The sequence below is a fragment of the Callithrix jacchus genome, chromosome X (assembly GCF_049354715.1).
Source record: "Callithrix jacchus isolate 240 chromosome X, calJac240_pri, whole genome shotgun sequence".
Lineage (NCBI taxonomy): Eukaryota > Metazoa > Chordata > Mammalia > Primates > Cebidae > Callithrix > Callithrix jacchus.
The window spans coordinates 13,781,707-13,807,887 of record NC_133524.1 but is presented as its reverse complement, the minus strand read 5'-3'; the positions used below and the strand labels follow the sequence as shown (position 1 = coordinate 13,807,887).

Sequence of the window (26,181 nt, the reverse complement as noted above, 5' to 3'; positions counted from 1 at the left end):
TATTTGTACTAGAAGTAGGATTAATATTATCAGATGTGTTGATCTTTAGAGGAGGGCCATGTTTCCCACAGAAGGATCTGCCTTAGTACCCCTGCCATGCTCACTCATTGGTGGGGGCAGCCTGTGGGAGTTGTAGCCTCACTTAAAAGTGCTGCTGGATTTCCAAGAGCAGAGTAGCTGGGACCGTGGGTCAATTATGCTCGCTGCAGTTGGAGGTCTGTGAGGTGCATCCTCATAGCTGCCACAGGTTGCATGTGACTTGCCTTTTTTATGTTTGTAGGAATAAATTTTCACTCAAAGGTAGATTATCATAGAATTTCATCTTAAATAAAGTGACCCTAGATATAATCTGATTCCAACCTATCATTTTCTGCATGAAGAAACTAAGGCCAAGAAAAAACTGAGTATTTCATTGATATTAGAAGCCAGAGGGGAACACACTTCACCAAACTATTCACCTACTCATTTATCCATTTGTCTACCCAAATTTTATTAAGTAACTACACACATCAGGCACTGTACTAGGCACTGAGACTATAGGAGGTTTGTGAGAAAAGCCCCATTATACTCCAACATATGACCCTACCAAAGGGGCAAGTTCTCAGGAACTAGAGGGAGATACAGAAGTTTGTACATTGAAATGGGGGGTAACGGGTTTTCTGGAAGAAATGGGGCCCCATATGAATGGAACTTATCCAGGAAGAGTGGGAGGAAGCTGTATGGTGAAGAAGGTGTTCCAGGCAAAAAAAATAGCCCGTGCCAAGGACAACGTCATTAAGAACATGGGGAGTTGGTGGCCTGGAAATCTGAGTGTAGATTGTGGTATGTGTTAGGAGCAGAGGAGTGAGAGGGGCAGCAGGGGAAGGGGGCAGGGAAACAGCAGGGGGCAAAAAGACAAAGGCCTGTGTCCCTCCTGCAGGCTCCAGAGAGTGACAGGAGGATTTCAAGTAGCTGGAAATATGAAGAATTTTGTAATACACAAAACAGTCTCCTTAGAAGTAGGGTGAGCTCACTAAGCTCCAACAAGATTTTCAGTTAGATGTGAAATCACACAAAACCAAACTGAAATTTGTTGAAATCTGATATTTTTTAAAAGCCTAATCAGAAACCAGCCCAGAGTCCTTGGTACAGGTGGCCAAACCTACTTCATATGTACCAGTCAAAGTCAATTACTTGGGATTGCGAAGAATACTGCCCTGGGGTTAACTAACAGGAGAAAGTTCCCAGAAGATAAAATTCATATACTGTTTGCACATTACCACAACTCTCAAGAGAAATCCTCATTTTCTCGATCTTTATTGCTTTCACATGCCTGCTTTCAGGTGAAAAGGTGAAACTGAGAAATCAGAGGTACATTAATTTCTCCCAAATCATTGTTTTTGATGTTGTATAAAGTCTCACTTATAAAACTCCCCCAAATGCTAATGACTAACACTTTGGCCATCACAAATGTATTAACTTTGTTAATAAATTATGATTTCTTATCTGCTGTAAGGAATTCCTTTCCCTGTCATAAAAGCATCTTTGTACTACAGTTCTGTTGGAATTTATGGGAAATTTGCCATCAAATCTACATCACTCTCATCTGTTAAAAAATGGAAGTAATTGTCGTTTAAGAATCAACTCAATTCATTATTCAGAACTATAAAATGGAATCTGAAAAAAAAATAAAATGGATAGCACCTCTTTCAAAAAATAAAAATAAAAAAGAAATAAAATAAAATGGAATCTGATATTCAGATGATGACACGAATCACAAAATACCAGGTCAGCCTCTAACTGCTTTGTGCATGCAGCAATGTGTTCTGTGTGTATTTCCTAAAGCAGACCAAGCAGCTTGAAACAACACTGTAGGAAAAATCAGCAGAGAAGCATGTGAGTCCATAAATGAGCCACTTGCCTTTTAATTAATGATGGGTGTGATGCCCATGTATTCACTAAGTTTTCAGAGACAGCTTCAAAGGACCAGCCACAACTGGGCTTTTCCTAGTTTAATCATCAAATTCTACATCTGTTCATAAAAATGGAAAATAGCTTAAAGAGGAACAACTATTAGTAGACAGAATTGCTAGTAATTAACTTGCTGATTTGTAGATGTCAGAGGAAACTGATTTATTCCACCAAGAATCCAGTTCTGTATTCTATGCTTCCCAAGTCCTTTTTGAAAGTGCACATGTGCAGCTATTTAAAATTATGGATAAAAGGAAAATTAATTATTAAAATGTTTACGTATAAATTGAAACAATATGATCTAAGGGAAGAAAGGAATCCAGTACAGGCAAGCATGATATTGACAATAATAAAAGAGCACATTATCTTGTGAAAATTGTCAAAAACTGCCAAGAAAAGCACATTAACTTTTAGTTTCTACACAGTTCTTGAATCATGTTCCAAGTTAATGTTAGCAAATGATTCAGATTACTTTCCCAGCATCCTTTTCTTCCACCTGCCCTCTGCTCTAATTCCATGCCCACTCACTAGCTTTCCCATCACTAACTTCAAAAATTCTTTTACTTTAATACCTGGTTGTAAGCATTCTACATAAATAGACATAAACTATTAGGCTAAACCATATCAACTCACCATTTTTATATGTTAAAAGTGACCAAATATCTATGACTTCATATGTTGCAATTTAACAATTGTGAAAGAGGAGATTAAGTGCTCACCAAATCCATTTCTACATCTCCTGGACACAAAACTACCCAAGAGTTCCCAGCTGCCTGCCAGTTAGGTAGGACCACGTGACTAGTTTTGGCTAATGAAATGTAGATGGACAGGATGCAGGCAACCTCAAAGCCTGACTCATAAAGCCTCTTACAAAATCTTTAGTGGACTTATTTCCCATCAGCCCTTGAATAAAGAGGAGTATTCATACTTGAAGAAAGATGGCGTCCCAAGATGGGTAGAAGCTGGCCGCATATAAAGGCATGCAGCAGAGTCCCTCAAATACGTCTTACAAGGCAGGTAAAGAAAGAAACTTTTACCATATTCAGTTACTGAGATTTTGAGGTAGTTTGATGCACTAGCCTATCCTGATCAACACCACAGTATTTCAAGAGCCATTTATTTTCCTAAAGTCTAGTATACAGCGTTTCTCCTTGCATGTGAAGCCATTTATATAAACAAATCTTACAAAGCTAACAATATAGCTTTGTATATATGTTGTGTTTAATTTCATATTTGTGAGGCTTGCATTTTTTTAATGTGTTAAGTTGGGCCAGTGCATTCTGGAATATCAAAGATATTAAGAATAGCATCAATCACTGGAATTTAATAGAGAGCTGGATATAAGTGAGCTTTTATGCATTTGGCTAGATTGACCCAGCCCCATGGAACCTGACAAAACCAGAATAATTGATAGAAATAAAATATATCAACCTAAAAACAGAATATCTAATTTTGGACTGAATTAATCCTATCAACATCCTCTGCCACCTTGGAAGATCTAGATGGACTGGCCAGCCTCTCTCTCTCTCTCTCTCTCTCGTTCTCTCTCTCTCTCTCTTTCTCATCTCTTCCTAAACAATATTTGGCACATATGAGGCTCAGGGAACTGAGTCTTGAGACAGGGAAATGCTAATGTACGTGAACAAGTCTCTGTGGAGTGGAGGCCCTGAGCTGTAGGAGTCTGAGCTAAATGCTCAATTGCCCACTTTCTTTAATGCATTATACAGCTTGATGTCTACATTGATCAAATTAATCAGAAAATCGCCATCTCCACAGCTGAAGTTAATTTAAAAACATTCCAGGGATTGTGTAAGTAGTGTAGTATTTCTTCATAGGATTCCTTATTTTCTGCAAAAATATGCTGTGCCAGAATTCTTAGTACATTTGTTTATGGTCAGGTTCCAGGAAACTTCATTATATTCTCCAAGACAAATTGAGAAAAACTTTTTTTTTGCTGATGTTTAAATACATTTAAATATTGCCATAGAAATGAAATAAAAGTTTTCTAAATAGAGATTAAAAGGTCCAGCCATGAAGACTTTTGTTGTTGCTGGTTTTGATTTTTGTTTTGTTTTTATCATAGCTCCACTATGGCAAGTTCATTGTACCTAGCCAGTTAAAATTAATTCTGGGCTCCCATCTATCTTCAAGAGACAGAGTACAAGTCCATTGGGCCTAGGGATACCCCAATACATCTCACTTTCCCAGATGTGTAGGGGCTTATGTACCCAGTAAAAAACTTGACTGGATTATAAAGCTCTCCTATACTAGTTTGTGTTGATATGTCTTCAAATTTCTAATGCCATGACTGGTAGGTATAGTAGTAAATCTCAGGTAAAAGTTGGAACTTTCCATTGCTTCCTCTATTTTCCTCATTTATCTTCCAAGCTCAGGAGTTACGTGGAGATTGGGGATGGGGAGTGTCTTGTTTTAGGCTCCCCCAGAAGCAGACCACAGACAAGAATTTCCATGGAAGTGGTTTACTTAGGAGGGGAAGTGAGCATTGATAAAGGAGTGGGGAAGTGAGATGAGGAAGGGAAGGCAGTCAATAAAGCAAGTGTTATCAAGACAGCTACATTTATTCTCCATCTCATTCGTTCATTCACAGTAAGCATGAGGGAGAATGATGTAAACGGAAGATGGCGTTAGAGAAGTAGTCAAAGTCTAGATCAAGCAGAGCCATTTATGCCATTTTAGGTAGAATGAATTTTATTCTTAATCTGGTGGAAAGTCACTGAAAAGTTTTAAGAAGAGGGCTGACATGGTCTGATTTAAATTTTAAGAGGAACACTTTGAAGCATAGAGGCAGCAAAAGAAAAAGCAAAGGGAAGATATTGTGGTTCAGGTGAGAGATAATGGTGGTGTAGCTGGATGATGGTAGGTGGGGGCAGGGAGTGGGGATAGAAGGGGATGGACTTGAGATATGGTTTATAACAGGACTTAGTAGCAGACGTAATACAAGTTGGGAGGAAGAGACCCACTTGTCAGGAATGATACCCCAGTTTTTGGCTTGAGCCAGGTTGGATGTTGTTTGTTCTGGGGTGAGTGAGAAAGGATGAAGTGGAGAGAAGCAAGTTCTGAATGATGATCAAGAGTTCAGTTTCGGATGTCTTAGGCTCAGTGATGCATATCAATGAATAGGTCAAGAATGCAGCAGAAAGAGGCTGGGGCTTGAGATTCCCATTTTGAAGATATGAATATATGTACAGATGGCACTGAAAATGCTGGAACTGGGAAGATCACCTGGAGAGTGTAAATAAGAAAGAAAATAGGGTCAGATTAATATCTGTGGAAATCCAGCACTTTAAATCCTGTCAAAGAAGGGAAGAGTAACCAGTGTGGGAGAAAGCAAATCAGAATGTGTCGTTCTCTGTGATGGTTTTAAAATATGTCCGTAAATTATTTGATGCACATCCTTTCAAAAGGTGAAGTTAAATTCCCCTCCTTTTATGTGGGGGTTGTACTTAGTGACTGACATCTAACAAAGAATACTGTGGGAGTAATGGGGGTAACTTCCAAAATTAGGATACAGAAGGCATTGTAGCTTCCTCCTTGTTCTCTCTCTTGGATTAGTCACTATGGGGGAAGTCAGCTAACATGTTGTGAGAACATTCAAGCAGCCCTATGGAGAGGTCCACATAGACAGAAGCTCAGGCCTCCTGCCAACAGCCATGTGTGTATGCCATCTTGGAAGCAGATCCTCCAGCCAGAGTCAAGATGTGAGATGGCTATAGCATTGATCAACAACTCGACTGCAACCTTGTGAAAAACTCTAAGCCCAAGAAGTGTGGTGATGTCTCAAAGAACTAAAAACAGAATTAACATTTGACCCAGCAATCCCATTTCTGGGTATATGCCAAAAGAATAAAAATCATTGTACCATAAAGACACATGCACACATATATTCACTGCAGCGCTATTCACAATAGCAAAGATATAGAATCAATATAAATGCCCATCAATGATAGACTGGATAAAGCAAATATGGTACCTATACACCATGGAATACAATGCAGCCATATAAAAGAAAGAGATCATGTCCTTTGCAAGAACATGGATGGAGCTGAAGGCCATTATCCTTAGCAAACTAAGGCAGGAACAGAAAACCAAATACCGCATGTTCTCACTTATAAATGGGAGCTAAATGATGAGAACCAATGGGCACAGAGAGGGAAACAACAGACCCCATGGTCTATTTGAGAGTTGAGGGTAGGAGGAGGGAGAGGATCAGAAAAAATACCTATTGGTTACTACAGTTAGTACCTGGGTCACAAAATCTGTAAAACAAACCATCATAACATGAATTTATCTATTTAACAAACCAGCACAGGTATCCCTGAACCTGAAATAGGAATGGAAAAACTCCACGCCCTTTTACTGTTAACCTAAAAGTGCTCTAAAAAAGTCTTTAAAAAAGCCCAAGCCCCATCTAGCTAAGCTGCTCCTGAATTCCTGATTCATAGAAAATGTGAAATAATAAATGTTACTTTAAGCCACCAAATTGTGAAGTATTCTGTTGCATAGCAATAGATAACTAATAAATGTGGTGTCCATAAACCAAGGAAAGACTGTACTGAAGAGCAAGGTGATGATGTTTGTTGATGTTTGTTACTTTGGTATTTTGAGTTTTAATTTTGTACCTGTATTCATTAAATCTGAGATATCATGGATTATAAGCGCACTATTATTATCTACATCAGAAAAGAAAAATGCTGCCAATTAAACTAAATGATAGCTCATTACCTGAATAATTATGTGCAATTGTGTCATAATTCTGCGCGTGAATTAGTCAAAATTGTGTTAACTTTAAAGAACACAGAGCCCGCAATGGCCTGTTTGCTTGCTATTGCTCTCAGAACCATGTCCAAACTCCTTGGCTCAAAGTACTGGGCTCCTCGCAGCCGGGTACCAGCCTGCCTTCTTTGCTTCTTGGCAGCCACTGGGCTAATGACCTAAGATTCTGGCCAGTCCACTCTGTATCTTGGGCTGATGCCTTCCTTGTGCATTTTTTTGCAGGTATGTATCTATATCACAATACCTACTGGGAATTAAACATTAGAATATTTGTTTTCTACTCCCATTTTATATCAGGTGGGCTCACATTTGCTCCATATGCACAGTATAAATGTTATCTACTACATTGAGTTTTCCCTGATTCTCTCATGTGGACTCAGTTTCTCTCTTGTCTGTATTCTGTGGAATGTTTTGTGTGTGTACACACACACACACACACACACACACACACACACATCAGATATATATAAACTTGTTCTATATGTTTATACATATGCATATAAACATATAATATATATCCATTATTTGAGATGCTATACTGTGTGTGTATATATATATATACATACATACATACTTTTATTTATATATAAATAACATTATTTGCCTCTCCATCCCCCTTCCTTGGTCATTTATTAATTTACCTAATTTTTAATTCAATATGTACTATGTGCCAGGCACTGGCCTAGAACCTGGATGTATACCCTTCCTCCCTGGCTTCCCTGGCCAAAAAGGAAAGAAAGACATTTTGATTACCCTATGAAGTCGTCTAGTGAGAGAGGCAGTACATATGAATCTCTGGCATTTAGAAAAATGTTTGGGCACATCAACTGTTCAGTTAATGTTGCATTAAATAGAATTAATTTTAACACTTTTTATAATTTTTTAAAAAATAAACAAGACCTTCACATTGAAAACAGGTCAGTTATTTAAACTGACCCACTGGGACCCAGCAAGTTAATTGATGAAAATAGAAGTTCTACTGATCTCTGTGGATAAAATATTTAATGAAAAGTGACTTAACTATCCTTGGGAAACACCATGGCTTTTAAATCTGTCACTTGTTTAATGTGAGATTCTGCACAAATCACTTAACAATCTATTCTTTTGAAATTCAGGTTACTCATCTATATAATTGGAGATGTGATCTATAATTTACACATGGTCAACATTGCCAGTGGGACCTCAATCTCTGTTTTCCCCTTCTTTCTTAGTAATAAGACCCCTATTACATAGCCACTCGGAATACAAACTGCATTTTCCAGCCTTCACTTCAATAATATGTGGCCGGGGAACTAAGTTCTGGCTAACGGGATATAAACAGAAGCGCCACATGCAACACTTCTAGGATGTGTCTGAAGGGAGGAGGGATGTTCTTCACTTATTTCCTCTTATTGGCTGGTGATATAGATTGCATGTTTTTCTCTCAAATCTCATGTTTATATGCAATTCCCAGAGTTGGAGGTTGAGACTGGCAAGAGGTGAGTGGATCATGAGGGTGGATTTCACATGAATGATTTAGTGCCATCCCCTCGGTAGTGAGTGAGTTCTCATGAGATCTGGTTGTTTAAAAGTGTATGAGTGTGTGGCACCTTCCCCTGCCCTTGTTCCTGCTTTTGCCATGTGAGACACCTGCTTTCCCTTCACCTTCTGCCATGATTGGAAGCTTCCTAAGGCCTCACTAGAGGCAGAAGCCACTAAGCTTCCTGTAAAGCCTGCAGAACCATGAGCCAATTAAACCTCTTTTCTTTATAAATTACCCAGGCTCAGGTATTTCTTTATAGCAATGCAAGAACAGCCCAACGCAGCTGGTATTTGGACCTATTTGCTGAAGCTCAAGAAGCCATCTTAGGCCACAAGGGGAGGGTCTTCTGATGGAGCCATTAAATGGCAGCATCTGGGTCCCTGACTCCATGAAGGGCCAGCCATATCAGCCCAATTACTCATGCCTTTGTGAAAGAGAAACATATATCTATCTTGCTTAAGCCAAGGTTATTTGAGTTTTCTATCACTTGCAGCAAATTCTGAGGATCAAAAAACAATGTTTTCACAGTAACTAGCTGCTACAAGCCCATTATCCCTATTCTGACATTTCCTGCTTAAAACCTCCAATGCCAAATAGCTTGTGAGGCCAGTTTTCAGTATGCATTCAACTGAAAATAAAGATCAGGTGGACTTTTGTTCTTTGATCCCATGTGGCTTCTATCTTTTCTGAACATACCTTATGTATTGGTGTGCTACGGCTGCTATAACAAAGTACCACAGACTAAGTGGAGGCTGGAAAACCAAGATCAAGGTGTTGGTAGGGTTGGTTTCCTCAGAAGCCTCTCTCCATGGCTTGTAGATGGCTTTCTTCTTTTTGTGTCCATAAATGGTCTTCCTCTGTGTGTGTCTGTTTTCTAATCTCCTCCATTTTTTTAAAAAAAAATAAGCTCTGGCAAGTTTTATTAGAGAAAAAGTTTGTATGGTTTACCTTTCACCAGTCTGTTCCGGCATGCTTCCAATGATATCAGAAACTTCTGGATAAATGATAGCTAGTGTGCAGAATCTGTGGTATTTTCTGCATGCTATGCCCAATTCAACATTATTGCCACTGTAGTGATGGACACCAGTTTTGGCCAACATGCTGTAACAATGCTGTTTCAGATTTCCTCAAAGCTGTACAATTGTTGGCAAGGATGACCAGTTTCACTTTGCTTTGTCTGATCATCTTCAGAGTCTTCTCGTACTCCAGCATGGACTTTTCACTTTTCATAGTGAGTTGGAGCCTACAATTGATTGACTTCAGTGACTTTTTCATCTTCTTTGCAGCCACCATCTTCCTGTCTTAGGTGTGGGATGGCCCCCAGCCAAGAGCACCCACCAAGATGGCTGGGGCAGGAGAAAGGCCCTAATCTCTTCTTCTAATAAGGACAGCAGTCATGTTGTATAAGGACCCACCATAATGAACTCATTTTAACAGCTCCTTTAAAGACCCCATCTCCAAATATAATTACATTCTGAGGTACGGTGGTTAGGGCTTCAACATATGAATCTTGAGAGAGTACATAATTCAGTCCACATCACCTCAGGACACCTACATGTCCTGCCCCCACTGTCCTCAGAGGAGTTTTTGTACTGAAATTTGCCACCAGGAGTGCAAGTTCATTAGCGGTAGTCCCCTGTTTTACTGGATCAGTGGTAAATAGTTGTTGGTGCATTGTGGTACATGACCAACCTCATTTCTGATTCCTGAGACTTTTTTGACTTGGCAGGAGGCAGCTCTTCCTGTGTGCACAGTAGGCTGAAAGTTCAGAATCCCCTTCCCCGGAAGCCCTCAACCAATGATTGTTGGGATAATAAACACTCTGGCACCCTTGTCTTCAGAAGACATAACTAGGATGCTCGTGTTCTACTGTCTCCTAGGATTCCCCAGCAGGACTGACTCAGAGTGATGACTTATTTTTACAACAATTCTTTCTCTTCTCTGTCCCACTTCCCTACCAGAACTTCCTGGGATCACCTCTCAAATAAACTACACACAGAATCTGCTTCTGAGAAAATGCAAACTTAGAAAGGGAAAAGTGGTGGTACTTAGAGTAAGTGGATGGAGCACTTACTCTACACATGTCCTTTGAATGTGCTGAACTAGAGTCAAGCTAAACAGAATCACTGGTGATCATTTGTAAGAAAGCACTTTGTAAAAATGTTAGCTTTTCTGTATTCACTTTTTTTTAGGGAAGACATTTGGAATAGTGGGACAACACTGGTCTTAGGGCAGAAGACCAAATCAAATGTAATTCATGGGAAATCAGCTAATTTCTTCAAGTTTCTCCATTCCCTGGCCTGCCAAATGAACATAATACCTATTTCTTAGGGTTGTTGAGAGAATTGATTGAAATAACATTGAAAATGGTTAACACTTACTAGTGTCAACCAATTATATTTGATGAATGCCAATCTGATTTATGAAGACTAGGTAATATACTTATTTTCATTGTAATGTTTACAAAACCTTGATTTATGCTCATGAATTACATATAAATAGGACTTCAACACCTTCTAAGCCAATGAAATTATTGAAATAAGACTGCCCAGAAATGATTTTTAAGTTGTAACTAGATGATTATATTTCCTAGAAACACACAGCTCTTGAGTTTTGGGTATATTCTTACAAATTACAGTTTAAGGAATAAAGAAATAGGTGATATACCAACTATTCAAAAATCACTAAAATCACGTTTAAAGATAAAATCTAGCCCACAGAAACAAAAACAATATACTTGCAGCTCAGGCTTCCTGTGAAAGTCTGAATAATGTGTCCCCTACCCCGCAGAGGTACACGTCCTAATCCCCGGAACCTCTGAATGTTATCTTATACACCAAAAGGGACTTTCCAAATGTGATCAAGTGAAGGATCTTGCAATGAGAAGATTATCCTGGATTATCTGAGTGAGCCTGATATAATCACAAGCGTTCTTCTTAGGAGGAGGAAAACAAGGAAGAATCAGAAAGAAGGCAAGGTGACAAAGGAAAAAGATTGGAGTGATGCAGCCACAGGCTAAGGATTGTTGGCAGCCTCTAGAAGCTGCCACCTGAAGAAACAAGAAATGGATCCTACCGTGAAGCCACCAGAAGAAACCAGTCCTGCTGATGCCTTAATCTCAGCCCCGGAAGATTCATTATGAACTTCCGACCTTCAGAACTGCAAGACAATAAACTTCTGTTGTTTTAAGCCATGGAATTTGTGGCTAATTTTTACAGTGGCACTTTGCTACCAGGGCTTTGAGGAGAATCAATTCTCCACATAGCATGCGGTCTCTGTAAGGAAAGTCTCTCAGCAAGAACCTAGTCATTCCCTCCTTTCTCACATTATTTTTACTTGAATTCAATAGAGAAAAAATATAAAGCAGAAATATGTTCTAAGTAATGAGTTACTCCAAAAGTTAATCTCCAGAGTAGCAAAGTTAATCATATATTTATCTTATGTGCCCAAGGTAAAAAGATCAGTGTTAGGACCTAGAACACTAGAGATAGAGTTCAGATCAATAAATGTTCTAGACCAGTACTGTGCAATGGAAAAATATAGCCATATATGCCATTTAAAATTTTCTAGTAGCCACGTTTTTTAATGTGAAAGAAACAGAAGCAATTAATTTTACTAACATTTTACCTAGTGCAGTATATCCATATTACCATTTCAACATGTAATCAATATGACATGATTGGCGAGATATTTCCTATTCTTTTTTTCCTACTACATCTTGAAAATTCGATGTGTATTTTATACTTTTTACAGCACATCTCAACTTGGACTGGTCATGTTTCAGGTACTCAATTGCTACTTGGGGTTCCTGGTTACCATCTTTGCTTTATTAGACAGAGCAGATCTAGGGTATCTAAATAGTTCTAATACCCAAAGGACAAACGAAATATAAGGCAAGCCAAATTCTGAAGCTTAAGAGCAGATACATGCATGCAGCTAATGATTTATTCATTTCACGAGTGTTCATTGTCTACTATGCACTAAGTACTGTTTAAAAGGCACATAACTTTCTAGGTTATAAAATCATAGTGTAGTGTTTCAATTAAAAACAACTGTTGCTTATTTTGGAAATCTCTATGCAGCAGCCACAGTTTTTCGTATAAGTTGTGAAATCCCAGGAAATAACCAGTAGACCCATTTTTCTGCAATGGGTGCCTTTCCTTCACTGTAACAGTGTCTTATCCGTAATGTGGAGCCTAGAGCTGATTAAACATAGGTCCTGGACATTCCTGAAGAGCTGACCACTTGACATTTCCAAGCATGTTGAGCAAATAATAAACACACCAGCTCGTAAACTTGATAATCGTCTAAAGAAGCTATGGTTCACATCTTGAAAACTGCAGAACTGCAGAATCCTGACATGGATTCTCCAGTTTAATATTCTTGGGTTTATCCAGGGGCTTTTTGGCTTTTAATTTAATTTGGTGGCACTTTGAAAGTGAAGCTCCTGGAGGTCAGTTTGCCAGCCACTAAAGAACTATTAATCTCATCTCCAAATAGCATTCGGTCTTTTTGAAGTGGGCTTTCCAGCAATGCAAGAACCTCTAGCATTCAAGGAACATGTGATTATGAGCAAATTGCATCTGCTTACATTTTTATCATGAAAAGGAAATTGAAGCTTGCCATCATACATTCTACGAATCTGGTTTGAGGTTTGTTCTGTTTGAACTTCAAAATCTCTTAATTCCATGGCTAACTCTAATGAAAGATTTTTTTGCTGTAAGTCAAACAAAGATAGGCGAACCTTCAAGAAGCCTGTACCAAACCAAAGCTCTTATCCTACTCTCCCCCGGAGTCACCACTGAAACATTTCTGTAGTTCAGCAGTCTCAGCTGGGAGCAATTGTGCCCTCCAGGGACCTTGGGCAAGATCCCAGACGTTTTTGTATTGCCACAACCTGGTGGTGGGTGGGGTCAAGGTTGCTACTAGTATCTAGTGGGTAGAGACCACAGGTGCTGCTAAGCATCCTGCAATCACAGGGCAGGACATCACCCCAACAAATAATCATCCAGCCCAGCCCAAAAGGTCAATAATGCTGTGGTAGAAAAACCATACTCTGGTGGACACCTAAGTAGAAAGCAAGACATCACAGTCAGAGAACCAGAAATCCTTTTCCGTCGGGTGTTTTCCAAAAGACTGCCCTAGTGCCCTGGTGAAGAACAAAGACTGGGCCAGAATACCTAGGCTTGCGTCCTGGCTCCATTGCTTACTGGATACGCTTCCTCAGGCAAATCACGTCACCTTTGTGCCTCGTTTTTCTCTTCTACAACAAGGTGATGATCATAATAGTACCTTACACGCAGAGCCATCATGGGCTTTGGGTAGGTTAATAGTCCGAAAGTGCTTAGAACAGTACCAGGCCGACAGTAAGCACGATGTAAGCGTGCATTTACTAAGCAGCTTTGTCAATCTCTGGAAAAAATGTTTCAGGTCTCAGCTAAGCTTACGGGCAGTAGGGAACAGCTTTAGAGTCTGCATTGCCATAGCAAGAATGAGAATGGTTGTCATCTGACAACCGCGTCCTTTCTTTCCAGTTCATCAACACTAATCAGAGAGCAGTGAGGAGAGCAGTTCGGCTGGCTCAGTAAATGCTTTATCGTCCTTGGTTTCTTTCCCTCTTCCCCAGCAAAACTAGCGACTGACAAGCACTTGGTGTCCTGTGAATAGAGTGAAAATCACGAAACCGCACACAGAACCCACCCACCAGCATGCATACCGACCCTCATACACCTGCCCCCACAACAGGTCTGCAGACCACCAAGCCTGCACGCACCCACGGGTCTGCGCGCAGAGCCTCCCCCCTACAACCCTCCGGACGCAGCCAGGTGGGGCACAGCTGATGCAAAAGGAGCTAACTAGGAGCAAATTCCCGCCACAGGAGAGCAGGGAGGAGAGCCCGTGGACGTTCCAGGCCTGGTATCCAGGTTAAATACCGTCTCAGCGCGCACAGGCACACGTGCACACTCACGTCCATACACGCGGGGGTGCCTGCAAAGAGAAGCGGCCCCAAAGCGGCAACTCAGGCCGGGGGTAGGGGAAAGCCAATCGCCAGTCACTTACCTGGCCGGGTTCCCGAAGCCACCTGCCACCCAGGGGAGCAGAAGGGGGAGCGCAAGGCCCCAGGGCAGAGGCATCTTCGCGGGGGTCCTCCCTCCTCCTCCAGCGCCCCCTCGGGAGGGCGCCGGCCGGACCCCGTCGCAGCTGAGCGGCCGCCTCCTCTCTCCTCGGCCGCTCGGGGTCTCCGCTGCACTCGCAGTTACCGGGTGTTGTCTCTGCAGGCTAAGGGGAGGCCGGGCACCGCGGCGGGGACGCTCGCGGCCTCGGGAGGGGCTGAGGGCGCCCTGGCAAGCCTGGTCGAGACTCCTCTGCGGATGAAGCTGGACCGGGTAAGCGAGGGAGGGCGGGGCGGGCCGTGCACATCTGGCTGGGACCCGCCTCCAGCACGACCCGCGCATCCTCCGCGCTCTCTGTTCACCCAGAAACTTCCCCCAGATTCAGGTCACTTCACACTTGTCAGAGTCACCATCTCCTGCCATCTATTTCAGGCATGGGCCAGATTTTAGTAATACCTGCACTCCAGGACTTAAGAATTTAGTTGAGAAGTCGAAGCAGGATGGAAGGATACAATTCCTAAGACAGGCTTCCTCACTTCTCTTTGGGTTTTCACGTTCTCCCGTTTTTCTTCGACAAACTGCAAATCATGGGATGCTACAGCAGGAAGGTCACTATGTCCTGGGCAACCCTGTCATTTGGCAAGTAATCTCTCAGGCCCATTTGCAACAGCTTACTTACGTGGGACCTCAGATGATATCCCGATATAGTATCCAATGCAGAAATTCATGGCAGAAACGTGAATGCTATATGAATTCAGAATCATTTGGGTACTGACACATTCTTTGTTCCAACAATGTGTTACAGTAGAATGAATGACTGGTCCCTTTCTGTCCTTCTTCCTACGTCCACACCCTTTGGCTTCATGGTGGGCAGAGCCTATGACCCCACACGTTGGCTTTGGACCAGGCCGTATGACTTGTTTGATCAATGGTTTAAGGGCAGAAAAGTTGCAGTGTGCCAGTTCCAAGCTTAGGTCTTAACACACCTGACCCTCTATTATGAACATGAGAAGACCTTGTACCACCTAGCCTGGTGGTCCAGGGAGAATGAGAAACAGGTGAAAAAGCTACCTCATCAACCTGCAGACCTCTAGCTTGAAGCAGAAATACTCGATGAAGCTCCACATACATTAGCCAATCCACACATATATGAATGAACTCAGTTAAGGTTGCCAATTGTCACCAGCCAATCTACTGAGGCTTATTTTGGTAGTCCTCTGACACACAGTGACCTGTTGTGAGAAATGAAATGAAAAAGGATACAGAAAAAGAGGAGGTTTGTCTTGATTAGAAATTTGATTCATGGTTTTACAGGCATATGCTTAATGCTGGCCAATGAATGCTTTACATTGTAATCGATGTTCTTATTGGTGCAAGCCACGGTTAGTTGGGTTTTCTGTTTTACAGTTGAAGGTATCTCCATGGACTCAGTGCCCTTGGTAGGTAACTACTTAGACCATTGAGCTGCTCATAACTAATAGTGTCAGATATTGTCTTAATCACTTAACATGTGTTATCTGATTGAACATCCACAAGATAGAGACAGTTAGTTTCCCCATGTTTGAAGTGTCAAGAAACTGAGTCAGAGAGGTTAAGCAGCTAACAAGTATAGAACCAAAACTGGAAACCAGGGCTTTTCCCCATTGGGACCTACTGCTCTTATATCAATCTCTTTTCTCATCTTCTCACTTTTTGGCAGATTCATATGTCAGATGAGTATCATGAACAAGGTAATAAGATGCTCTCCAAGGCTGTCATCAAAACACTTTGAACTCTCCATACCATAACTTGTTTTATTTACCAAAAATATTAAAACTAAAAGAAAATAATACGAGGTATCAACTCTATTCCTGCGAGGATCTTAAAGAAAATGGAATATAAAATTTGTCTTGGTGTGAGCTTGCCCACAGGCAGACCCTGAGGCAAGGATTCAAGTGAAAGTAGTTTATTCCTGAGGTACAGAGAACATGGGTAGTGAGTGAGGAAATGAAGAAAAGAAGACAGTATCAGGTGTATATTAAGTTATCATTGTGTGAAACTGGAGGTTCCTGCTGCTGGGGATCTTCCACAGCCAGCATTGAACATGCATCTCCAAATGATTTTACCTTAAAGGCAAGGGAACGTGGGGTATTTATACAGCACTTTCCCATTCAGTCATTACCTGAAAGCTTCTACTATGGTACTGATCCTAGGACTCAGTCTTCTGTCTGAGGGCCAAAGAAAACCCTCAGACAAATGACTAGAGATACTGACTGTTGAAGGTCCTACTGAAATGTAAGGCCTGAGGGGATATGGATAGCAGCACGAAATTAGCAGCTTCCTAATATCTGGAAATAAAGTTGAATTAAAAATTATGGAGTTTTGCCCATGCCACTGCTTCCTAAACATGAAGATAGTAAAAGTGCTAACAAAACATGATTTGTCTAAAATGTGAGGGCTATCTGCCTTCTTAGCCCTGAGTTATAAAGTCAGACTAACATCTTGCATTGAAATTATCTGTAACATTCTAGCTTTAGTTTCAGCATTTTGACGCTTTCTGCTTTTTGTTTGTCAGAGCTGAATTCTCTTCTAGAGGCTAAAAGGCCTCTAGAACATTACAACAGGAAAGTTTGGGGGAGGTCAAACACTCCCCAACCAACCTACCTATTATTTCCCTGGGGGAGCTGTGAACAAAAGAGCTGTCACATAGTTTGAGCAACAGAGAAAGAACATGGAAACGATGTGTTGCCAGGTGAGAAGACTTTGAATACAAATTGCCACATGGAGGCAGGTGTTTTTAATAACTTCACTGGTGTTGCTGACTTTGAAAAGAAACCTGAAAACTGATCTTTAGGAGGGTGATACGTCATCATTCTACAAAGAAAAAAACAATCTTCGAAGAGAATCTCATAAAATCGTCCGGCTACATTTTCTTCCAATCTATTTCCACTTAACCCCCTGTGTGGAACAAGTGTGATGGGATATTTCTGTGCTTTCTGAATACATATACATGACACACGTATAAAACTTTTAACACTTGTAATGTGGCAGGCACTGAGATCTAAAAATTATTGTAATATCAGCACCAAAAACAAAGCATTATCAGAAGAAAGAGCTGCATAGAAGAGTGTCTAGGCCAGTGTTTTCAAGATTTAATGTCAGTACAGATTGCCTAGGGATCTTGCTAATATGCAGATTCTGATTATTTAGGTCTGGGGTAAGGTCTGAGAATCTTAATTACTGAAAAGATCTCAAGTGACACCCATGCTGCTTGTCTGAGGACCACACTAGGGGTACTGAGGGTCCAGAAATCATCTGGACCAGTAGTTCTCAAGTTCATCTGCATGTTGGGATCACTTGGGAAGCTTTGAAACTACTGATGCCTGGAGCCCCACCTTCCAAGATGCTAATGTCTGGGCTATGGGTAGAGCATGGGCACTTTCAGAAATTCCTCTGGCGATTCTAATGAACAGCTGATTTTGAGAACCACTAATATGAACCAACTTCCACATTTTACAGATGCAAAACCTCAGCTCCAACCTGTGGAGCAACTTTCCTGATGTCTCACATAGGATGAATTAATGTCCCTGTGTTTCTACCACAGAGCCCTCCGCCTCAAACTTCGTGATGTTTCCTTAATCATCATTCCTACTGAAGACAAAAATGGCACCTCTTAATTCTTAATCTTCTGTGTTAATTGTAACCCAGTGCCTTGTTCTAGAAATTGATATATTTTCCTGGTCTGTTTCTTTTCATTTCTTCTTACTCAATGAAAGGAGTCAGTCAAGAAGTATATGACTCTCAACGCAGACACTGGCAAATTCTGTATGGGAAGGTGTTTCTTGATATACACATTGGTTTTCTTCATCTTGTGCCTGTCAAGAACCCAGCTCTTAGAGCGCTATGATGGAAGAAAATTCCCAATCACTTTCCATCTTCTTTCCCTTTCTTTTCCACCCATCCCTCCTTTTCTTTCTCTCTGTTCCTTTCCTCCTTTCTTGCTCACATGTTTATTGGGGCCCTACAAAGTGCTGGGCCCTGTGCCAAGTAGTGGAGGCCCTTGGTGGAAATGTGTCCACCAGACAGTTCCTGTTTCTTTTTTCTCCCTGGTGAAGTGGGCTGGACGACTAACACATGGTTCTCAGAATGTCTGGTCTTTCTCAACAATATAATTCTCACCTCTTGGAGAGCAGGGAAAAAAAACACTAAGAGAAGATTAAAGGGGAAAAGATGACACCTTGATGCATTTTTCTCTCAAGTTTTGCTAGGTCTTAAAACTCACCACTTAGTATTTGAGGGAGAGGAAGAAATTGATATTTATAGAGTGATTATTATATGTTAGATATTTTGTAAAGAGTAATCATTTAATCTTGACAACACCTGTTTAAGGTAGGCATTATTATCCCATTTTATACATGGGAAATGTGAGGTTTACAGCAGTTAAATATCTTTCCTAAGATTACCTAAGAAATGTATTGAAGAAAAGATGGGCTCTGAAGTCAGACTCACTGGAGATTAATTTTGCCACGATATTTCATTCTTCATAGTGAGATTTTTAACCTGGCAAATGTGGGGTAGTATCAATTCACTGCAAGAAATAGCAAATACTACTTTCTATGTAGGGGAGTATGTTATAGTGAGAGACAACATGGCCTTCCTCTGATTTTTAAGGGGGAGTTCATGGCTTTTTAGATGTCACTATTAAATAGAAAAATCCCCTTGACTGTGATTGAAATTCCATTGCCTAGATGTTAGCTTCCTAGACTTTAAAGCAAATTCATAAATTTCCAGCTGAAGGCATTCAATCAGCAGGGGCTTTTCTTTTTGTCTTCCTTGTGGGGAGGATTACTGCTTGAGTCTGTCCGGTATACTTTCTTCCTGGTCTGGGCATAAATATCCTTTGCTATTTTCTTGTTCACAATTGAATGTAATGATAACTTGACATACTCTTGCAAGGCTTGTCTATTTATTTTTTTCCTACATAAATCCTATGTAATGATCTGTGAGAGCTAAACCCAGGCAACTCAGTTTAGATAAGCCTTAAAAGTAAAGACTCTTATTCAAAGTCACTCCAACTTGATTTGGAAATGTTTGGTTGTGAAATGTTCTGTGGACTTGAATTGGAAATACATTTGTGATCCTTTTTTAAGAAATAAAAATAGTAAAATTTTCTAAAACAAAAATTTTCTTTCTTTTGTAGAAAACATACACCTTCCTATTTTCAAAAAGTCCTCATCTATGGTTTATAGGCTTGTTCATTCCTTTAACAAATGTTTATTGTCCTTTCACCAATCATGTTCTGGACACTGTGTTTGGTTGGAATATAAAGATGAATAAGACATAATCCCTTCCCCTGAGCAACATGTTATTAGAATTAATGACATAAGTGTTAACAGAAGTACTTCAGGGTGCTGCGGAGACAAGAAAAAAAATCAATTATTCCTGCTGTATGCATATAATTGTCCTTGTTTTATCCCCTGCTTTCACAAATCATTTTATAAAATAATTTTTAGATGGCAAGAGTTTTAGAAAATAGAAAATCTTAAAAAGGGTATTCTGTCAGATAATAACTTGTTGAAACCCATTGTCCTGACACAGGAGTTCTGCTGCTCTTGAGTGAGGCAGCATTGCTGGGTAAAGGAGCCTAGGACTTGAAATTAGGAGGTTGAGAATTTAGTTCAGGAATCTACCAACTAACTTCCTCAACCTGGACAAGCCAGTTCACCTGTTTGGGCCCCACTTTCTACATCTATATCTAGGCATACGTCATTGGATTGCAGTGCACTTTATTGTGCTTTGCCGATACTGCGTTTTTCACCAATTGAAAGTTTATGGCAATTCTACATTGAGCAAGTCTACAGTGCCACTTTTCCAACAGTATGGGGTCAGTTCGTGTGCCTCTCATGTTTTGGTAATTCTCACAACGTTTCCAACGTTTTTATTATTGTTATATCCGTTATGGAGATCGGTGTCAGTAATCTTTGATGTTATTATTGTAATTGTTTTGGGGTGCCATTAACTGCACTCACAAAAGATGGCAAATGTCAATAAATGTGTGTGTTCTGACTGCTCCACCAACCTGCTGTTCCCTCATGTTTTGCCCTGTCCTCAGGACTTCCTATTTCCTACAACACAACCACATTGAAATTAGGTTAATTAATAACCCTACAATAGCCTCTAAGTGTTCAAATGAAAGGAGGAAGAGTCAAAGATCTTCAGCCACAACATTCCAAAGCTTACCCCAGAGCAAGGCCCTAACTCTCTTCAATTCTGTGAAGACTGAGAGTGGTGAGGAAGCTGCAGAAGAAAAGTTGGAAGCCAGCAGAGCTTGGTTCATGAGGTTTAAGAAAAGAAACCGTCTCCATAACATGAAAGTGCACGGTGAAGCAGCAAGTGCTGATGGAGAAGCTGCAGCAAGTTACCCGGAAGATCTAGCTAAGATCATTGATGAAGGTGGCTACACTAAACAACAGATTTTCAATGAATATGGAACAGCCTTCTATAGGAAGAAGCTGCCATCTAGGACTTTTGTAGCTAGAGAGAAGTCAATGCCTGGCCTAAAAACTTCAAAGGACAGGCTGACTCTCTTGTTTGAAGCTAATGCAGCTGATGACTTTAAGTCAAAGACAATGTTCATTTACCATTCTGAAAATCCTAGAGCCCTAAGAATTATACAAAATCGACTCTATCTGTGCTCTATAAATGGAACAGCAAAGCCTTGTTTACAGCACATCTGTTCACAGCATGGTTTACTGAATATTTTAAACTCAATATTGAGACCTATTGCTTAGAAAGAAAGATTGCTTTCAAAATATTACTGCTCCTCGACACCCAGGAGCTCTGATGGAGATATGCAAGATTAATATTGTTTTCATGCCTCCTAACACAACATCCATTCTGTATCTCATGGACCAAGGAGTAATTTCAACTTTCAAGTCTTATTATTTAGGAAATACATTTTGCAAGGCTATAGCCAACATAGATAGTGATTCCTTTGGTAGATCTGGGCAAAGTAAATTGAAAACTTCTGGAAAGGGCTGAGTATAGTGGCTCACACCTGTAATCCAAGTACTTTGGGAGACTGAGGGGAGCATTACTAGAAGCCAGGAGTTCTAGACCAGCCTGGGCAACATAAGGAGACCCCATCTCTAGTAAAAAAAAAAAAAAAAAAAAAAAAAAAAGACTTTCTGGAAAGGATTCACCATTCTAGATACCATCAAGAACATTTGCAATTTGAGAGACTGAGGCAGGAGAATTGCTTGAACCTAGGAGGCAGAGGTTGCAGTGAGCCATGATAGTGCCACTGTACTCCAGCCTGGGCCACAGAACGAGACTCTGTCTCAAAAAAAAAAAAAAAAAATCCCAAGCAGTTGAATACCACACCTTCCATTTTACTAATCTTGTAAATGTGATGTTTTTGGGTATCGTACAAAAATTTGAAGGGTGTGAAAATGAAAAAAAAAAAAACCCTACATCTTTTAAATTTTTCTCTTGGTTCAACAAAATACACCATAAGTTCCCTAAAAACAGATTTCTCATGTACGTAAACTCTAGTATTCCCTTCTTTTGTCAAATGCATTGTACTGCTTGGATGCCAGGGACAAGAATTCACATAATTGGGAGCTTACTGTAAAAACACAATATGTTAATAATTACATATTTCCTAGATATAGTCATTTTGCCAAACATAAAAAAACTTAATAGTATTTTGTTGATGTTAAATTGTCTTCAGATTATGAAAATAAAATATTCCATATTTGCTACCAAGTTCCATTAACATTGCAGAACATTTTAGATGGGTGCATATATTCAGGCATTAATAATACAACACAGCTCTGATGGAAATATCTGTTCCTGAAGTTTATAGCTAAAGGTTGATTTTCCTTGTTCTTTCATTCAACAAAGGTTTACCCAGTGCCTACCATGTGCTGGTCATTGTGGGACACAGAAAGGGACAAGAGAAAACTCCTCCTCTAAGAGAGCTTCCTCATAATCAGGGAAGATAGACAATAAACAAGTACACAAATATATAAGTAATGTAATTGACACCTTTAGTTGTAGAGAGATTTTTTAAATAAGCTGAACATTTTGTTACATATATAGACCTTTTTCTTCATTTGACTATATAATAACAGGAAAAAATGGAAGGTTTTAGTAAAGTTGCTGGTCCATGTTTGGTTTTACACATTATTTATTTAAACCACATCTGCCTTCTAAAGCATTTTTCAAAGCAACATTTTTACAAAGATTTTTTAAATAGCAAAACATTCATTTGGATTCTTTTGGATAAATGGATGGGGTATTAATGACAACATGTGTGTTTTGCAAATATAACACTGGAGCTCATGCAAAACAGCTGCCCAAAGCCTAATATTAGGGGTCTCATATTAGTTCATGGAAAATGTATGTTACAAAAAAGTATGCATGGATTTCCATTTTCTGTACAAAAATAAACTTTAACTTGTTATAACATGTCTGAACAGGATCAAGTTTGAGATACTAAGAAGGATAAGACATCAGTTTGAAAAGAACCCCTCTTAAAGCAATATGAATTCTGCTAAAATTGAATTAAGAACAAACATCAAATTTATGGTATCCTGGGCAAAATGGCAAAAATCCCATCTCTATAAAAAATACAAAAAATTAGCTGGGTGTGGTGGCATGTACCTGTAGTCCCAGCTACTTGGGAGCTGAGGTGGGAGGATCATCTGAGCCTGTGTGATCGAGGCTGCAGTGAACTGAAATTGCTCCACTATACTCCAGCCTGGGTGACAAAGTGAAACCCTGTCAACAACAACAACAAAACATGGTGAGACTTGAGTGGAAGAATGGTGAAATCATCAATGTTTTAGGAAAAGTTTACGGGGACAATGCCCCAAAGAAATCAGCAGTTTACAAATGGACAACTTGTTTTAAGAAGGAATGAGGTGATATTGAAGATGAAGCCTGCAGCAGCAGACCAATCACATCAATTTGTGAGGAAAAAAATTCATCGTGTTCATGCCCTAATTCAAGAGGACGAATGATTAACAGCAGAAACAATAGCTAACACCATAGACATTTCAATTGGTTCAGTTTACACAATTATGACTAAAAAATGAAAGTTGAGCAAACTTGCACGCAGTGGGTGCCAAAATCATTGCATGCAAATCACCTGCAGACAAGAACAGAGCTTTCAATGGAAATTTTAAACAAATGGGATCAAGATCTTGAAGCTTTTCTTCAAATAATTGTAACAGAAAATGAAATATGGCTTTCCCACTACCATCCCAAAGACAAAACACAATCAAAGCAATGGCTACCAAGAGGTGGAAGTGGTCCAGTCAAAGTTAAAGTAGATAGGTCAAGAACAAAGATTATGGCAACTTAGAGAATGCTCAAGGCATTTTACTTGACTTTTTGGATGGCCAAAAAACAATAGCACATGCTTATTTTGGGAGTGTTTTGAGGAAGTGAGCCAAAGCTTTAGCAGAAAAATGCCTTGGAAGTCTTTACCAGACAGTCCTTCTCCACCACAATGATGGTCCTGCTCATTCTTTTCATCAAACAATTTTGTGAGAGTTTTGATGGGATATCATTTTGTGATATTGGGATATCATTAGCTGTTTGCCTGACACTCCTGACTTGGCTCCTTCTGACTTCTTTTTGTTTCCTAATTTTAAACAATCTTTAGAGGGCACCCATTTTTCTTCAGTCAATCATGTAAAACGACTGCATGGATATGGTTAAATTCCCAAGACCCTCAATTTTTTTTTTTGAGACAGAGTTTCACTCTTGTTGCCCAGGCTGGAGTGAAGTGGCACAATCTTGGCTCACCACAACCTCTACCTCCCAGGTTCAAGTGATTCTCCTGCCTCAGCCTCCTGAGTAGCTGGGATTACAGGTATATGCCACCACGCCCAGCTAATTTTTGTATTTCTAATAGAGACAGGGTTTCACCATGTTGGCCAGGATGGTCTTGATCTCTTGACCTTGTGAACCACCCACCTTGGTGTCCCAAAGTGCTGGGATTACAGGCATGAGCCACTGTGCCTGGCCAATCAAGACCCTCAATTCTTTAGGGATGAACTAAGTTGCTGGTATCATAGATTACAAAAGTGTCTTGAACTTGATGGAGCTCATGTTGAGAAATAAAGTGTTTATTTTCATTTTTATCTTTTAATTCAGTATTTCCAGGAACTTTTTAAACTCCCTTCATATTACTAAGTCCTGAATGCTCAAGGGATCATTCAACATCAGGAAATGTGAAAAAATAATACAAGTGTGAACTTTGGCAATAAAGCAGCATAGGATATCCTACTCCTTAAAGGAGAAAAAAATGTCTTTATGATAGTTGTTCTCTATTATTAAATTTTACTTTCAGTTTGGAAGGGCTAAGTTAAGAATCCCCTGTTCCCTATAATTTTTAATGAATTGAACCAAAGACTTGACTCAAACCTGCCATCAGTGTCACCTAGATGTCAACAATACTATTGAAGTATAACCCAGGTCTCACCTCACCACCCTGAATTTTGCATAATGCATTTTCCTGTAATGAGAGTCCCAAGCATGGATTTATGAGATCAAATATAGCTGGACGTCTAGGACTCATAAACCAAGTGATTTACCTAAAACTGCTACTAATCGTTGGTAAAGTCATTTGATGTTGTATTTCTTCACTTATCTCAGAGGGTTAATGAGAATACTTTTAGGATATAAGACATTCAGAAAGTTTGTATTCTGATTTGAGTGTAGGTAAAAATAGATCACGGGCACCACTTTTAAAGGAGGTAGGTTAAAGCCTGCCATCTATGGTATTATTTCATTCTGGTACATTTTCCTTTCTGTCCAACTCAAATCTATTCTAAAACTGAGAACTCTAGTTTCCATTCTTATTAGTAAGATTATGGGCATGAGAAATGATGAATTATAAGACAAGATCTTACTCTGTTACGCACACTAGAGAGCAGTGGGGCAATCGTGGTTCACTGCAGCCTTGAATTCCTAGGCTCAAATAATTCTCTCACCTCAGCCTCCCAAGTAGCTGGGACTACAGGTACATGACACCACACCTGGCTAATTTTTGTATTTTTTGCAGAGATGAGGTTTCGCTATGTTGCCCAGGCTGTTCTCAAACTGGACTCAAGCAATCCTCCTGGTTTGGCCTTCCAAAGTGTTGGGATTACAGGCATGAGCCACCACACCCAATTAAAGTCAGTATTTACTATAAGAATTTTACTAACACTTTCTAACTTTAAAAAAGCTTATCAAGAAACATGTCCTGTTAGCCTCTTATGTTCTATAATAAACCCTTTAAGGCTTTATTCTGAAGCTATATAAGATCTGTGACACTCACAAACATGCCAATGGGAAAATTCAGCCAAAAAATGTTTATCATATGGTGGCGTAGGGAAGCATATGTGTTTCAATGAAAAGCAATGCATTGTTTAGATCATACCCTTCCTGGTTTTCTGATTCTAGCCTTTCATTGTCTTTAAACTGTTTTACAACTCTTCAAGTTATAGGTGGCTGGTACCAATGCAAAATCACTTTTATCTATAGACATGTACATCATGCCCCATGGAAGTTCAGGTGACTTTCCTCACCCAAGCCCTTGACACACACTTTTGCATTTAATCATCATATCAGCCTGTGACATAAAAACGATTTTCATCCCCATTTCCCCATCAGGAAATGGAAGTCTAGAGAGATCCAGAAACTTGCCCAAGTCCCTTTGTTGGTAAGCAAGGAAATCAGGATCAAACCCGGTAAGCCTGATGAATACAAATTATGTTAGTTTTCAGGTTATCATAGAGAGAAGTATGTTCATGGTCAGAAGAGAAG

At 39.9% G+C, this 26,181-nt stretch overlaps 1 protein-coding gene and 1 pseudogene across 2 annotated transcripts in view; both read right to left on the bottom strand.

The window, feature by feature from the left end:
- The window catches only part of EGFL6 (EGF like domain multiple 6), a 65,621-nt gene extending 50,963 nt beyond the window's left edge, over nucleotides 1–14,658 (bottom strand). For both annotated transcript variants that reach the window (XM_017968758.4, XM_017968759.4), the window contains exon 1: nucleotides 14,327–14,658. In XM_017968758.4, coding sequence (XP_017824247.2) covers nucleotides 14,327–14,400 — 74 coding nt within the window. In that variant the 5' untranslated portion in view covers nucleotides 14,401–14,658. The remainder of the gene's footprint in view (nucleotides 1–14,326) is intronic.
- LOC100400867 (large ribosomal subunit protein eL30 pseudogene) lies at nucleotides 9,211–9,559 on the bottom strand (annotated as a pseudogene).
- Nucleotides 14,659–26,181: the final 11,523 nt, after the last annotated feature.